General features: G+C 38.7%; 1 protein-coding gene across 1 annotated transcript in view; it reads right to left on the minus strand.

Annotated features, from left to right (window-relative positions):
* Window positions 1–748: 748 nt before the first annotated feature.
* Window positions 749–17,176, minus strand: part of LOC133517107 (gem-associated protein 5-like) — a 39,738-nt gene continuing 23,310 nt past the window's right edge. The window contains exons 13-19 of the mRNA XM_061850261.1: window positions 16,236–16,571; window positions 15,410–15,557; window positions 12,781–12,860; window positions 11,467–11,599; window positions 10,869–10,955; window positions 4,588–4,718; window positions 749–3,304 (exon numbers count right to left, since the gene is read on the minus strand). Coding sequence (XP_061706245.1) covers window positions 3,165–3,304; window positions 4,588–4,718; window positions 10,869–10,955; window positions 11,467–11,599; window positions 12,781–12,860; window positions 15,410–15,557; window positions 16,236–16,571 — 1,055 coding nt within the window. The 3' untranslated portion in view covers window positions 749–3,164. The remainder of the gene's footprint in view (window positions 3,305–4,587; window positions 4,719–10,868; window positions 10,956–11,466; window positions 11,600–12,780; window positions 12,861–15,409; window positions 15,558–16,235; window positions 16,572–17,176) is intronic.

The following is a 17,176-nucleotide window of genomic DNA, read 5'->3' on the forward strand; positions in this document are numbered from 1 at the left end:
CAAATATGGAGCATCTCTGGAAAAAAAGCAATTCGATTTGACCTCTATTCTACTATCAGTCGAGATGCCTTTTTGTTCGAATGAAATGTCAATTGTGTACAATTTTGACATATCTCGCATGTTAGTTTGTATCGAATGATACGGAAATAGGCCCCCGACTCTAGTTTGTCTCTGAATTTAAAAAAAACTACATGTGAAACACAATATGAAAAAAGTTTTCATTTACCGCCATTTGCCGTACAGTTTATCTTTTAATTAGTTTTAAGTATAAAATGAATGTTTTTTTTTTGTTTTCAAGGTAACTATAGAAAAAAAATCGTGTAAAATAAGCGATAAAAATATTTCGGTGACGCCACCACATATCCGCGAGTTCCGCCAAGAGAGCAACGATTTGGCAACGAAGCCCTAACGGAGGCTGTAATTTGCGTTAGTGAATATTTCATAGAAAGTTAATAATATGGGTGTAAATAAAATAGTGTATGTAACTGTAACTAACTTCGTTCGTTTCTTAAACCCACACTCGTGTATTTTAATGCCTTTTATTACGTAGCAGTCACATAAACTACTATTATCTACCCACATAACATAAACCTTCTATGATGCCTTAAAAATCCGTAAATAATGGCCAACATTAAGATAAAGCTGCTTCATTGCTTCAACGAGTAAAGTAAGTATATAGGAAGTCTCAGTTGGTCAGTAATTTCTTATTGCCTGTGCACTACAAAGGTTTCCAACAAAACAAAGTCAATAAAATTAAAATGAGAAACATTATTTTATTCACAAACTGAACAATGCCTTCATAGCCCTAGTTTAACATGAATTACATACCATAAAGCTCATACAGTCAGCGTCAAATACTTTGTAGCAACCAAAGTAGCCAAATAGTTCGGTACACCATATATTTAGTATGGTGTACCGAACTATTTGGCCACTTTCACTGCTACAAAGTATTTGACGCTGACTGTACATTTAACAATACAACAATAGGCACGTGTTTTCAACAAGTATAAATAGATGAAATATAAAACTGATTCCTGCTTTACATTTTAAGGCAAAATGTGCCTTATGTAGTTTGTTAAAAAAAAAAAATTACAATCAATAGAGGTACCTGTTTCCTCAGAATAACATATTTGAGGCACGTTAACACTTATTATGTTTACATACAATCCCACAAGAAAAAGTAGACATTAATTGGGAACGCAACTGGGCTTCAACAGGAAACACAGTAATCCTAAATAAGTATTCTGATTTCTTTTATAAAAATTAATATCTGGGAGACCGAGCTTAGCTCGGAAAACATAAAAAAACTAAAAAATCGCATTTACCCAGAGATAAGACCTAGCTAGGTCGATTCTTCGCCCCACAAAACCCCTATATAGGCAATTTCATCGAAATCGTTAGAGCCGTTTACGAGGTCCCTGAAATATAGACATATATACAAGAATTGGTCGTTTAAAGGTAAAAGATTAACAATTATTCGTAAGCATGCCTAGAGGTATTCAGGAAAGGACGAGTAAATATATCATGTCCTCGTTCCTTTGGTGCTTTAGAGAGCAACTTATTATGCTGTTCAATTTTAGCATTTTAGTCTAAAATATCACCTACAGCCACTTCCGTTAGAAGTTTGTCTTTCTGTATCGTTATCAGTAAACGCGCGCTACAAGGTTAACGTTAATCGTTAGTCTTAATCAGTCATTTTGTAAGAGAGGGGTTAAAATACTTGAGGCTTGTTTTATGTGTAGTACTAGATTCTGGAACTGAACCTACTGAAGCACAGATATCCCAATCAGTGTGCGACCAAACGTGATGCAAATATCCATACATACATCTATTTTCTGCTGCATAAGGGCGTCCTGTACTGTAAGTTTGCTGTTGACATACTGTCATTTTCAAGTAACCTCAAAACTTACAATTGATAAATATTAAAACTACATCTGAAATGAAAAAAAATATATAATAATAATTCAGCCTATATACGTCCCACTGCTGGGCACAGGCCTCCTCTCATACGCGAAAGGGCTCGGGCTATAGTCCCCACGCTGGCCCAATGCGGATTGGGGACTTCACATACACCTTTGAATTTCTTCGCAGATGTATGCAGGTTTCCTCACGATGTTTTCCTTCACCGAAAAGCTAGTGGTAAATATCAAATGACATTACGTACATAAGTTCGGAAAAACTCATTGGTACGAGCCAGGATTTGAACCCGCGACCTCCGGATTGAAAGTCAGACGTCATATCCACTCGGCGACCACCGCAAAAAAAAATATATATAAAAAACTTAGAAGAATTTGATTATTATGACGGAATAACTGGAGTTGCTACTGTGTCGTTATACTCCCATTTTATGTGACGGATTACCCTGTTAATTTTCGACGCTAAATGTGAAATTAGTCTAGGTATCCGTTATAGTTCGTGTCATCCACGATGACGCGTAGATTTGCCAAACCTAACCTTTAATAGCATGACATTACAAGTCAAGGCACGCGTCTTCGTGAATGACACGATCTATAACAGGTTAAATATTAATAATATAATTGTGTTTGTCCTAGGGTGTAATTGTTTTCGTAATATAAATAATGCAAATGACTGAAATGACACGGTTATTCACTTAACCATGACACATGCAATATTCATAAGTAAAACTGGAGAATCTTTCTTAATATTACGGTGTGGTGTAATGTAAATATTAAAACTAGAACAAAGACTTAAGCGGCCTTTAGATATCGGCCTTTATATTTAAAATTAGGTGGGAAATATATTCCCTCTGCCTTATAAAAGCTTAAGAGGGAAGAATAGCTTTTTGAATCTAACGAAGTAACGGTAATTTTTCGGTTTTTCATTGTGTCACTAACATACTAAAAATCATGAAGAAAGGAAAATACTTAGAAGTGGAATAACGTTTTCTCTTTTTGTATGGACGATCACGTGGTATACTTCCCTCTTAATGTAGCTTGAGTGTCAATACTTATTTTAAAAATCACATAGGTAGCATTCATATTAGATTACCGGTATTGGAAGCCGGTTCAGAAAAATGTACAACGAGCTGCAAATTTTCATGGACACATTATAAATGGCACTTTTTTTTGTGCTCATGCTCTTTTGCAGGTGGCTGTAAATGCGGTTCGCGTTCTTGTCGCAACCAGTGTATTTTAATAACCTAACTATTCATCATGATCTCTCCCGTTCCCGTCGTCTCCGTTGTGTTGGGCTCCGTCCGACTGCGTCCCTTGCAAGAATAACTCGGCCCTGGACGGCAGTCTGTCGAGGTCCGCCGCCACGTCCTCGGTGTTCAGCGTCCTGCCTTTTAAATAAACGAGAACAAATTTATCGAGGAAGCTACATTACTGATCATTCACACATATAGGCTCAACTTCAACGGCATGTAGCAAGGGACGTGTTGCGCTTTATTTCGACAAATGACACTTTCTATCTCTATAAAACACTATTAACCCTTTGAGCGCCAAAGATATCAACTGACGTGGCTACAGCTTAATATCAACTTTCTTTAATTCCGACAGGGTTCACTATGCCGCGTCGCACACGATAAGCGTGGCGTTCACAGGGTTAAGTGCGACAAGGATTCTTAATCGTGTCTTCCGATTTCCATCAGTTGTCACAACACTATAATGATTAAATCTATTTATTCTAGTGCAGGAGTCGACAAAATTTGAAGAGTCACAAATGTTGATTTTAGTGATCTCAGTAGTCTTCGACTATTAGGGTTATTCGGTTATTCCCACTAGTTCCCACCAAACCGAGTTGGTAAAACTTGATAGGAAGTGTACGAATAGTACCTGATGAGAGGGTAGTGTTATTACCATCTCGCTGGCGTGGGTGATTAATCAATCGAGCCAACCAGCGTAAAATGACCGAGCGATGTACAACCCACGCGTTATTGGAATGCGAGCATATGCTGGTTAGTCCGGGCAACAAGCCCATCTGAAGCGCTCTCTAAGCGGTTTTAATAACAGCCATGCCGTTTACTTATTTAGCCTGACTAAAAAATATGAAGAATCCAGCTCTGCATCGTGTTATAATAGAACCAAATGAAGTAGTTGTAATAATAGGACGAAATCAGTTCTATCGGTTTTGACTGATTTGTTTGTACGTTTGTATAAATAATTATATTTAGAGTTAATAAGAGAAATTTCATTCAGACGTTAAGCTAATTTCTACTTAACTAGGACGAGACTCTTCTATTTTTAGTTTTTACACCTATACCGATAAAATTGTTATAATATTTTTGATCACTTTTAAACAGTTTACTGAATCGCTAATTGACACATAATTATTTATTAAAGCACGCTATATTTATACTATACTATTTATACTGTTATATTAGTATTAAATTCTAACAAAATTTTGGTGGTAACTACTGGGGAAAAAATCCCACTTTTTATCAGTGGTAAATGGTGGGTAAAAAAAAACAGTTTATAACATGGTAACAACTCGGTGGTAACTAGCGGGAATAACCCGACTATTAATGTTTGGGTGACTCGACGAGACGAAATGTTTGAAACCTACGAAAAGCCGCCGCTTTGTGAGCCCTGATTTAGTATGATACAAGAATGATGGGCGCTGTACCCATGAGGTTGTCGGCGAGGATGGTCTGGCCGGCGGCGCGGGCGGCCGCGGCGGCGAGGCGCAGGCTGCCCGCGTCGAGGCACTGGCCGAGGCACGTGGCCGCCTCCAGCAGGTTCCCCAGCGCGAGGTGGCTGCAAACGATAACGTTTTACAACTATCTTTAAATAACCGGCCAAGAGCATGTCGGGCCACGCTCAGTGTAGGGTTCCGTAGTTACTCTTCCGTCACAATAAGCTAAATTGGAGCTTAAAGTATAGTAAATTGTTAACCAAGGGATGAAACGGTACCTTTCACCCGAGTTAAACAAATAGGCAAATTTGATGCATAATCAGTACCTAATTAAAGTAAGTCTTTTTACTATGAAGGGAAAACTTTTTGCGATAACTCAAAAACAGCTAAACTGATCATATCCGCTAGTTTTCATTTGATGTCTTTCTTTAGCTCTACTTTCACAATTTTTTTCATATTTTTGGACCTATGGTTCAAAAGTTAGAGGGGGGGGGACACATTTTTTTTTTCGGAGCGATTATCTCCGAATATATTCACTTTATCAAAAAATGTTTCTTGAAAACCCCTATTCGTTTTGAAACACCTTTCCAACGATACCCCACACTTTAGGGTTAGAGCGAAAAAAAAAATTCACCCCCACTTTACGTGTAGGGGAGGTACCCTAAAAAAATTAAATTTTTAGATTTTATTGTACGACTTTGTCGGCTTTATTGATTTATATATCCATGCCAAATTTCAGCTTTCTAGCACTAACGACCACGGAGCAAAGCCTCGGACAGACAGACAGACAGACAGACAGACAGACGGACATGGCGAAACTATAAGGAGTATAAGGGTTCCTAGTTGACTACGGAACCCTAAAAAGAGGTTTTCTATTCGTGTTTTTTGATCTTGTTATATGAAATGTTCCAAGATATCTAGAAGACGGCTAACCGATTTGGACAATTCAATTTTTTTGTTTTAAAGGCATCACGTCAGGTTCAGATAACGGGATCCTGATAAAATCAGGAGAACTTGTTAAAATAATTAACCGCAACCTGGCAACACTTTTTAAAAATAAATCTCTTCTTGTCTATGTCTTACATCCGATGGTTTCATTGTGCTTTTCCCTAAGCCCTTAAATAATAATTAAAACATTAATCCGATTTACATTAGAGGATTCTAAGAGGTCATGGGCCATTTGTTCCTCAAATAATTAAAATTAGTGTTTTACCGATAAGTTTCGCGGCTCAGTTGTCAAAAAAGTTAACTTAACCTAAAAGTGCCCACGCGCTGCGTGGCAAGTTTTTATCTTTTCAGCCATTTCAGCCTAAATTATCATTAAATCATGGCCTCGCAAATATCAATGGGCACAATTGAGAAGTTAATTGGCAGGGAAAACTATCCGACATGGAAATTTGCGGTCAAGAACTACTTGGAACACGAAGACTTGTGGGATACTATCGAACCAAGTGCCGATTATGTAGCAGACAACAAGAAGGATATAAAGGCGAAGTCGAAAATAATACTTCTGATTGATCCAATTAACTACGTTCATGTACAGGAGGCCACCACGGCGAAACAGGTATGGTCAAAATTGGAACAAGTGTTTGACGACTCCGGGCTCAGTAGAAAAGTAGGTTTGTTACGAGATCTGATTTCAACAACTTTGGATGACAGCTCTGGTGTTGAAGAGTATGTAAATAAAGTAATGACAACAGCTCATAAGCTTACGAATATTAATTTTGTAGTCGGAGACGAGTGGCTTGGTACTTTGCTTCTCGCTGGCCTCCCTGATGTCTACAAACCGATGATAATGGCTATTGAGAGCTCAGGTGTGTCTATTACAGCTGATTTTGTCAAAACAAAGCTGCTCCAGGAGGTGAAAGTGTCAGATTCTGCAGCATTATATGTAAACCATAATAAAGCTAAAAATATACCTAAGTCTCAGAAAAGTTCACATGGTAATCAACAAAAGAAGGGGCCAAGATGTTATAATTGCAATAAATACGGCCATTTCAGTAGTTTCTGTCACTTCCAGAAGAAGAATAAAACAAATACCCAAAATAATGGTTATTTTGCCGCTTTTTCTGTTGCAGACACTTTGGATGAGAATCGCTGGTATATTGACTCTGGCTGTTCTTACCACATGTGTAGGGACAGAAACTGGATGTACAATGTTACTCCGGCAACAATAAGTAGCATTAAAGTGGCAGATAAGAAGACTTTAAAAGTGGAAGGATGTGGCAATGTTAACTTGCAAATAACAGACTCCGAAGGCAAACCTCAGACAATTCAGGTTAGAAATGTGTTATATGTACCTACTCTGGCAACCAATTTACTTTCTGTAAGTGAGATGACAAATAATGGCTGTGTGCTTCAATTTGAAAAAGATGTCTGTACAGTCTACCAAAATAAAAGACTGATTTTGACAGCTTTTAAGTGCAATAACATGTATCTTTTGAAAGAAATTTCTGTAGCACCGGCATTTTTATCAACTGTTGAAGAACAAGATATAAATATTTGGCACCTTCGAATGGCTCATCTGAACTTCACTGATTTACAAAAAATAGTTGATTGTACAGAGGGTGTTAAATTATCAAAGAAAGGCAGCCAAGTCTGTACAACCTGTATGGCAGGTAAAATGAAACGACAACCATTTAAAAATGTTGGAACCAGGGCTACCGAACCTTTGCAACTAATTCACACCGATGTTTGTGGACCGATGGAAACTAGCTCTATAGGAGGTTCCAAATATTATGTCAATTTTATCGACGATTATAGTAGGAAAGTTTATGTGTATTTTATGAAAAATAAATCTGAAACTTTACAGAGCTTTAAGGATTTTAAAAACCTAGTAGAGAATGAGACTGGAAAAAGAATAAAAATGATCCGTTCTGACAATGGAACAGAATATATTAATAAGGAATTTAAAAATTTTTTGAATAAATTTGGCATACAACATCAAACAACTAATCCTTACTGCAGTGAACAGAATGGGATGGCTGAAAGAATGCATCAAAATCTGGTGCAAAAAGCTAAATGTTTGATTCTAAATTCCAGGTTAGAAAAGGCATTTTGGGCCGAAGCAGTATCTGCGGCTGCTTACATAATTAATCGGTCACCAACGAAAGCTCTGGACTACAAAACACCATATGAAATGTGGTCTGGTAAGAAGCCTAATATTGAAAATTTAAGAATATTTGGTTGTCAAGCCATGGTTCATGTGCCTAAAGAGAAAAGACAAAAATGGGACCCCAAGTCAGTCAAAATGTTATTTGTCGGATATTGTGAATACACAAAGGGGTACAGATTTTATGATTTAAAGCAGAGAAGAATATACAAAAGCAGGGATGCCGTTTTTCTTGAGCACACAGTTCAAAATAATAGCGTTATTGTACCATTATCAGAATTACAAGAAAAGGAGACAGAAGACTTGTCCCAAACAGCTGATACTTCCAGTGAATCTCCTGACACATCTGAGCCTCAAAGTCCAGCAGATACAACTCTAAATGGGAGCCTTAAGAAAGAAATATCTGAGGATGAGGATACTTACTTCACTGATAATGCCGATGAGGAGTACATACCAGATGAAAAAGTAAGTGATGAATTATCTCGTAAAATGACGCTAAGGCCAAGAAATAACAAGCCTGTCACCTACTTATGTCAAGAAAGCATGAATGGTTCAAACCAAGCAGTAGCTTTTCTCGCAAAAGAGCCAGAAACCCTACAAGAAGCTCTTTCAGGCCCGAATGCAAAAGAATGGAAAGATGCCATGAGTAATGAATATGAGTCACTCCTGCAAAATAATACATGGACGTTAGTACCCTTACCAGAAGGCAAGAGAGCCATTCCGTGTAAATGGGTCTTTAAAATAAAGACTGATGCTAAGGGCGAGATTGTACGATACAAAGCAAGACTTGTCATTAAAGGTTTTATTCAGAGAAAAGGAATGGAATATAATGAAATATTTGCTCCAGTTGTTCGTCATACTTCAATCAGATATTTATTAGCATTGGCTGTTAAGTACAATTTATTCATTGAACAAATGGATGCAGTTACGGCTTTCTTACAAGGGGATATAGATACCGAAATATACATGTACCAACCACCGACTTATGAACATGGAGAAGAAGTATGTAAGTTGAATAAATCTATTTATGGCCTGAAGCAGGCGAGTCGTCAATGGAACTTGAAACTTACATCTGTTTTAAAGGAATTGGGGCTGAAAAGTTCATCAGTGGACCCCTGTATATTTTACAAAACATTTGAAACAAACATTTTAATTGTACTCATTTATGTTGATGATATATTGATATTTTATAACAATGAACACATGGGTCAAGAAATAAAAAAAAAATTAAAAAGTAAATTCGACATGAAGGAGCTTGGTTACATACATCATTTTGTCGGTTGGAGAATTGAACAAAACTCGTCAAGAAGCGAAATTTATATTGATCAGACCGCTTATATAGAAAAAATTCTGCAAAGATTCAAGATGACAGATTGTAATCCTGTGCATTCACCATGTGACCCTAGCATTAAATTGATCAGCACAGAAGATGAGAAAAATATACTAACAGACATACCTTACCAAGAAGCAATTGGAAGCCTGTTATATTTATCCCAAGGGACCAGGCCGGATATATGTTTTATAGTAAACAAATTAAGTAGCTTTAATAACAAGCCAGAACAGCAGCACTGGCTAGCTTTGAAAAGAGTGCTGCGATATATTAAAGGTACTAAGGAAATGAAATTAATATATAGCCAAAATACTGAAGAAAAAAGAACATCTGGCTACTGTGACTCTGACTGGGCTTCAGACATTAACAGCCGAAGATCTTGCTCCGGCTACACTTTTTTGTTTCAGGGTGCAGCAATATCATGGTGCTCTAAACGTCAAAACACCATTGCCCTTTCGACTATGGAAGCAGAATTTATGTCGCTTGCTGCTGCTGTACAAGAAGCAATGTGGCTCCGACACTTGGAGTCAGAATTACATCATGATGTTGGGACATCATCGACTGTTATATATTGTGATAATCAAAGTGCCATTAAATTTGCAGGTACAGAATCCTATTGTGCCCGCAGCAAACATATAGACATCAGGTACCACTTTGTTCGAGAGAAAGTAGCCAAAAAGGAAATAGAAGTCATCTACCTTGGAACCGAGGACATGGTGGCTGATATCCTGACCAAATCCACTTCACAAGTGAAGATTCACAAATGCTCCAGTGCCATGGGTTTGCGCTTAAAGGGAGGATGTTAAAATAATTAACCGCAACCTGGCAACACTTTTTAAAAATAAATCTCTTCTTGTCTATGTCTTACATCCGATAGTTTCATTGTGCTTTTCCCTAAGCCCTTAAATAATAATTAAAACATTAATCCGATTTACATTAGAGGATTCTAAGAGAACTATTGATTAATAGTAGTAGTCATATAATTTTTAAGAACAAAAAAACAGACTTCACTGAGGGAGACCGGTGAAAGCACGATTATTATTGATTTTGGATTTCATACAATGAAATTAAAAAGGCAGCATCCTACGCCTAATTATGTAGAAATGGAGGTAACATGTTTTTTTTGTCACTGTACCCACCTTGGCACATTTCAGATTTGCCCTATGGTTGACTGGTAAGATACCCGCAATAGGGTATTCGACTTTATTTAAGATAAATTATTTCACACCATGCATGAAATAAAGCACCAGATAATTATTTAAAAAACTAAATAGGATAGAAATATAAGTTAAGTTCCCTCGATTCCTCATGGACCCCATCGTCAGAACTCGAACTTGACAAAAGTTTGTCTTGAAAATCTAATTTACTTAACAAACACAGGGAAGAGAACAAAACGCCAAACGTGTACTATGCATCGTTGAAGAGTTCCATTCTGATCATCATCAGCAGTTCCATTTCATCAAATGTCACTTTTTTTAATGTAAATGCTTGATTTGTTAAAGAAAATACAAAAATCACTGTATGTATGCCTTTCACATTTGAAGAGTCATCAGAACTGAGTTTTGGGACCAATCTGTATATATATAAATTCAAACAAAAAAATAATTTTCAAAATTGGTTCAGAAATGACGGAGTTATGGAGTAACAAACATTAAAAAAAAAAAAAAACATACATCCGAATTGATAACCTCCTCCTTTTGAAATCTTGAAGTCCGTTAAAAACTATCGAAACTCATAAGAAAATACGGTTAAATAAGTAAACAATAAGATTCAAAATTGTATATAAAGTAAATGAATCAAAGGCAAAACAAGCATAATAAGTATTCTCACCAAACAGCAGCCATGTCGAACACGCCGGATTGGAGGCAATTCTTGGCCCACGACTCCAGGACTTCGTCTCCAATCGTGTCCATATACCTCAAAATAACATGTATTACATAAGAAAATTATTAAACGAGTCACATGGTAGCAAAATTATTTTCACTTTCTTCAGGATTCAAGGTAGGTACGCCCTCGGTGTAAATATATTTTTATTATGTATGTACCGGTAATATTAATACACCCGTATATCGGATGCCTCATTTTCGGGTTAAAGATATTTATTATTCTCAAAAGAAATTAACATTTCACTTCATGAGACTTAAAAACTATTTACATACATGCCATGCAATTGCGCCCGTGAGCTGTGATTTTATACTTAAATTATTAACAAATATCACAATAACAACATTCACAAAGGCAATAGTGGGTAGTTATTGCACTACGACATACGGAATACAAGTCGAGTGACGATTACAAAAAACATTATAATATTTCGATCTAGTAAACACGATAAAGATAAAATAAACACAAAGGGGAGAGGAATAATTTATGGAGGATAGAGAAATATGCTGGAAAATGTTTCTACATATTGGTAAGTAGTGGATACCTAATCCGGCACAGCATGTAGGCCTCCTTGTAGAGTTTGTTCTCGACGAGCGTCTTAACCGCGCCAATCGCGTCCTGGAGGCTCAGCAGCGTCAGCACCTTGCGGTATACGGGTCCGCCGTAGTTCTTATTCACTAGAAAAACGTTCGGTCAGTTATCACACTGGTGCGAATCTGTATGCCGCTCCGCTGTGTGAGCGAAATAGCGTATATAGCGACGACGACGTCGATGACACCAGACCGGCGTGCGGATCTGAATCAAATTTTCTTTCTTTCAATGCGACGACCTCACGAAATTTCCTCAATATTCTCATGGCTGATTTGATTGGTTGATTATAAAAAATTTTTGATAATTATCAATAACTACTTCTACGCGGGCAAAAGCTAGTCCAATAAATTCCAAAGGTTCTTAGTAGTAAGTACATGTAGAGCAAGATCCCAGAGCCGACAGACCTTACTTATTTTTTCATGAATATAATGTATGGGATAATATAGTGTTAGTATGTGCTTTTAATGTCTGCATACTTCCTATTTTGGCCCGACGGCCATTTGTCCGGTACAAGGTGCTAAAGTTAGGTAAAAATATTACTAACTTTTCTTAAATTCCGATGGCTGATTTTAATGTATGTTTTAGAAAATATTGTTAAAAATTTATAATCAACCAATCAAATCAGCCATGAGAATATTGAGGAAATTTAGTAAAATATTTACCAACCTTTAGCACCTTGTACCGGACAAATGGCCTTCGGACCAATATAGCAAGTATGCAGACATTAAATGTACATACTAACACTATATTATCCCATACACTTTATTCATGAGAAAAGTAAGGTCTGGCAGCTCTGGGATTTTGGACTAATGTGAAAACCTAGTTCGGGTCCAGAGACAGTTACCAACTCTTTCAACGTTTCCATACTTATTATGGAAACGAATAATAGTATATTTAAACTGTTTGCATGTAATAACCCATACGTGTAGATATATAAATACGCTAAATAGGTACATAGTTTGGGGGTCATAGAGTCCGTCTAAGCTAAGACTGCGCCGACTTTGTGACAAAGTTAGGGCTTGTGCACAAATCACGCGTGGTTCAATAACGGGGGTCGGGGTCACGAAAAAATGGTGATAAAGTGAAAAAGTAGTCAAAAAAACCTCGAGTGATTTGTGCACAAGCCCTTAGTGCGTGCCACTATAAGAGTCATATTTCCGTAGGATATAGACATGGTATATCTTCCAAAATATATTAAATTTGTAATTAAAGTTCCACATTTGCTATCGCAAAGTCGGTGGCGACATGTATTCGGCATCACACTTACCGACTAATTTATCTTCCTCCCCGTTAGCGACAAGTCGATCTAGTTGAGCCAAATATGATTTAGACGCGTCTTTCCAGTACCTGCAATCCAAACAGGAAATTATGAGTGCTGCCTCAACCGAAATAACGTCCTATATGATGATATTGATGTCCTCACAGATTCAATCGTCGATGTCGTCAGTAAGGGCCCGTTGCACCAACCAAAGTTGGCAAACTGATCAACGTCACACAGCAGAGTACTATGAAACTTCCCATATAATAAAACAACGGTGACGGATAGTTTGGTGCAACCGACCCTAAGTCGTGGCGACCAGTGTTGATCGCAGTTCGTCAGCCTGATTTGCGAGTTGCAAGCGCCTTCCACGACTTACATGATACGAGTATGTCGGTGTTCAATAGGTAGTGCGAATAATAATATCCAGGTGGGGTAAGTAATATTAATGGGGCATACGGAAAACGTGTCCGCAGGTGTGAAGCGTGTAGTGGGCGTATATACATGTATCGTTATTTTGAATATCGTAATTAATGGTATACTACCGTAATACCTAATTAAAGTCATACGTAATGTTATTATTGGTTTAATGATCATAAGGTATATTTACACTTCGTCTAATATACATTGCCATAATTATTACATACTCTAAAGCTATTTGTTCGAACAAGTTACATCACATCATTATTTGTGTGGCATAATTAGTTGCATGACAGAAAAGGGGTAGGTTAGGTTGGAACTGCGACTCCGCACAAACGGATAACTGAGTCAACAATCTTTTCGTTAAGTATCTCGTTTTTTGTCCCCAGAAAATGTGACGGAGTGGAGCTTTTTGTAAGAGATGAAAAACGTAAAATATAATCTACAGCTAGAAAGACAATAGCACTAGCCTTTTTTCATTAATTTGATAGAAGGCATACATACAAGCGTGACAGAGTGGTCAAAAACAAGACAACGAAAATAATTTTCACCCAACTACTTAGTAGGAGGGTTAGGTTAGAACTTTGACCCTCCGTAGAATAAAATACCTAGCAAAAAAAAGTGGTTTAGGTTAAGGTTTGAACTGCGGCCCCCGCAGAATCAATAACCTTGAAAAAATAGGTAAGGTTGGGTAAGATGGAATGATAATCTGTACTTAATTATACGGCCTGCATACTACTTGTTATAAAAAATATGTACAACTTTACGTTATCATTAAATTATATATGACAAAATATTGTATACAATATATGTAGTATACTTGATAAAATTGTATAAAGTATTACGTTAAACAAAAATATATCATTACGATACAAGTGCGAAAAATAGGAAATTCGAAACGAGTGGCGATAAATGAAAACACGACCGAAGGGAGGGTTTTAAATCGACACGAGTTGCGAATTATCTATTCGCGCATATAAGCGTCTATCGCTTAAAATTTTTATTTCATTAATTAATTCTAATTGTTAATTTTTAAATTTAATGTCTAATGTGTGAGATTTTACTTGTGGTTGTTGAAATAGTACAGATTTGTTTTTGATAAATTAATAATTAAACTGTTGTTCTCAAGCCATTGCGTTGCATTTTGTAATGCAGTGGTCACTTCTTTTTCTAACGAGTTTAGATCAGAGCATTGAACGATTATTTTACAGTCGTCTGCAAATAGTACTGCTGGTTGATGGAGGTGTCTCGGAAGGTCGTTTATATTGGTAAGGAACAGCAACGGCCCAAGTATACCGTATCGTTTTTATGTGAGACTGATGTACAGTTTTAGCCTTTGTTTTTACTTATTTCAAATAGCTGTTTAAGATATGTTGAAAAGAGATCCCTTGAACCAGTGATTGCTCTAGAGATCCCATGCAGTAGTTTTGCTTGTAGAAATATAATAGATTATAGGGTAGGCATCGAATTTTTGAAGCCGAAATGAAGAAATTATTTCAAAGTAGTGACGATAGACGAGATATTAGGGTATGTCTCACTTGGAGGAGACGCCGGGCGCGAAGCTCAGTAGGCAGGGGCAGAGCAGGTCGCGCTCGGCGGCGAGGCGCAGCACCGCGTCGATGTGTCCACGAGTATGTACGTGTGTGTGTGAGTGTGAGTGTGTGCGTGTGTGAGTGTGTGCGTGTGTGTGTGTGTGTGTGTGCGTGTGCGTGTAGTTTGGACTCACTTGGAGGCAACGCCGGGAGCGAGGCTCAGCAGGTCGGGGCAGAGCAGGTCGCGCTCGGCGGCGAGGCGCAGCGCCGCGTCGATGTGTCCGCGAGTATGTACGTGTGTGCGTGTGCGTGTGCGCGTGCGCGTGTGCGTGTGCGGGTGTGTGTAGTTTGGACTCACTTGGAGGAGACGCCGGGCGCGAGGCTCAGCAGGTAGGGGCAGAGCAGGTCGCGCTCGGCGGCGAGGCGCAGCGCCGCGTCGATGTGTCCGCGAGTATGTACGTGTGTGCGTGTGCGTGTGCGTGTGCGCGTGCGCGTGTGCGTGGGCGGGGGTGTGTAGTTTGGACTCACTTGGTGGAGACGCCGGGCGCGAGGCTCAGCAGGTAGGGGCAGAACAGGTCGCGCTCGGCGGCGAGGAGCAGCGCCGCGTCGATGTGTCCGCGAGTATGTACGTGTGTGCGTGTGCGCGTGCGCGTGTGCGTGTGCGGGGGTGTGTAGTTTGGACTCACTTGGTGGAGACGCCGGGCGCGAGGCTCAGCAGGTAGGGGCAGAGCAGGTCGCGCTCGGCGGCGAGGCGCAGCGCCGCGTCGATGTGTCCGCGCAGCACGCACAGCACCAGCCACGACTCCGTGTTGCCCACGCGCAGGTGGTGTTCCACTGCAATCATTGATTTTTATCAGTTCACCCTGTCCATCAGTGTTGGCCGAATCGTTAATGCAAATGACAATTAACCATTACAAATTGAACCGCAAACTGTAACCGTCCGTTACGATTTACGGTTCAATTTGTAATGGTTACTGGTCATTTGCAATTAACGTTCGACGGTGTCTTACTAAAAATATCTGAACCGAGAAAAAAGTCTAGGTATATCTGGTATTTTTTTTTGTTGCTAGGCCTACACGAATACAGTAATATTTGAACTGAACTAAAATACCCGGACCCGGGTACGTCCTTAAACTACGTCCACAAGAGAGGTATGGGCATTGTGAATGTCATCTCGCTTTGTGTGGTAGGGCACAGCCAGTGGATGTCATTCCAGATCTAGAGCAGAGCCCTTCTGCGCAAGTACCTCCACCTTACAGAAAACAGCAGCCAAATAACACTAGACCCTACTCATAGTGTTGTGTTCCTGCTGGTGAGTAAGGTCTTAACGAGGCCAGAGCTCAACGAGGGGGAGGGGTTTAGGGTCGGCAACGCGTATGTAACTCCTCTGGAGTTGCCGGCGTACATTGGCTACGCAGACTGCTTACCATCAGGCGGGCCGTATGCTTGTTTGCCACCGACGTAGTATTAAAAAAAACTAAGATCGTACCGCTGAATGAACATAATACTTACTCTCCATGTCAAACAATTCATTGACCTCCTTCGAATTACCGAACATCTTGATATAATCGAGATCGTATTCCTCAGTCTCCTCTACTTCCGTCTCCAAATTCTTCTTCACCATAAACTTATGCAGCATCCTTTTGGCTCCCTTCGTCTTTGGCTTTTGCATCTGTTTGGTGATCGTTGGCAGTAAAAACTTCTTAGAAATCTTTACTGTCGATTCTAAGGTTGCTAAACCGTTGCTTTCACAGTCTGCAGTTTCTGTATCTTTGGTGGCTTCAGTTTTGATTTCTTTTTTGTCTTTCTTTTTTTTCTTGTCTTTCTTAGGCGCCAATTCCTGCGTTTCTGTCAGAAGATATGAATATATTATATATATTAATTTGAGAGTGTTAAAATTAAAGGGGGCTATGCTTTAGAATACAGGATATAATATGCTTTCATTTTATGAATGTGATGGCAACCAAGTAAATACTTAAGTTTCAAAGTTATAAAATAGCAGTATTTAAGTTAACAGTTTTAGACGCGCACAGCTATAGTCTGGCAAATCAATTTGTGGTTGTAAATTGGGCAGCATAGTAAATTTTAAAACATAGTGGACGAGAACGACCCTCGCGAAATCACCTTTTCATACAAACGTAGTCCTCATTTTCCTCTCTGGATATTAACATTATTTAAAATATTTTTAATTTTTTTTTATTACTTTAAGAGTCAGACAGCGATTGATAATAAACATAGATGACGAACTAGCTCTGCAAAATGACCCCACATACATTGTGCCGAAGCGGGCGGGGCGTCAACTTTGTGCCGCGGAGATATTTAGTTCGCAAATGGCGGCCCGTTGTTACAGTCAGAGTAAGAAGTATTCAAATTATATCTTTAACGAAAGGAATATGCCTTATTGTGCGGATAAATGAAGTGCTAGTCGTTTCAACAAACACTGGAAAAAATAT

Source organism: Cydia pomonella, chromosome 4 (genome assembly GCF_033807575.1).
Source record: "Cydia pomonella isolate Wapato2018A chromosome 4, ilCydPomo1, whole genome shotgun sequence".
Classification (NCBI taxonomy): domain Eukaryota; kingdom Metazoa; phylum Arthropoda; class Insecta; order Lepidoptera; family Tortricidae; genus Cydia; species Cydia pomonella.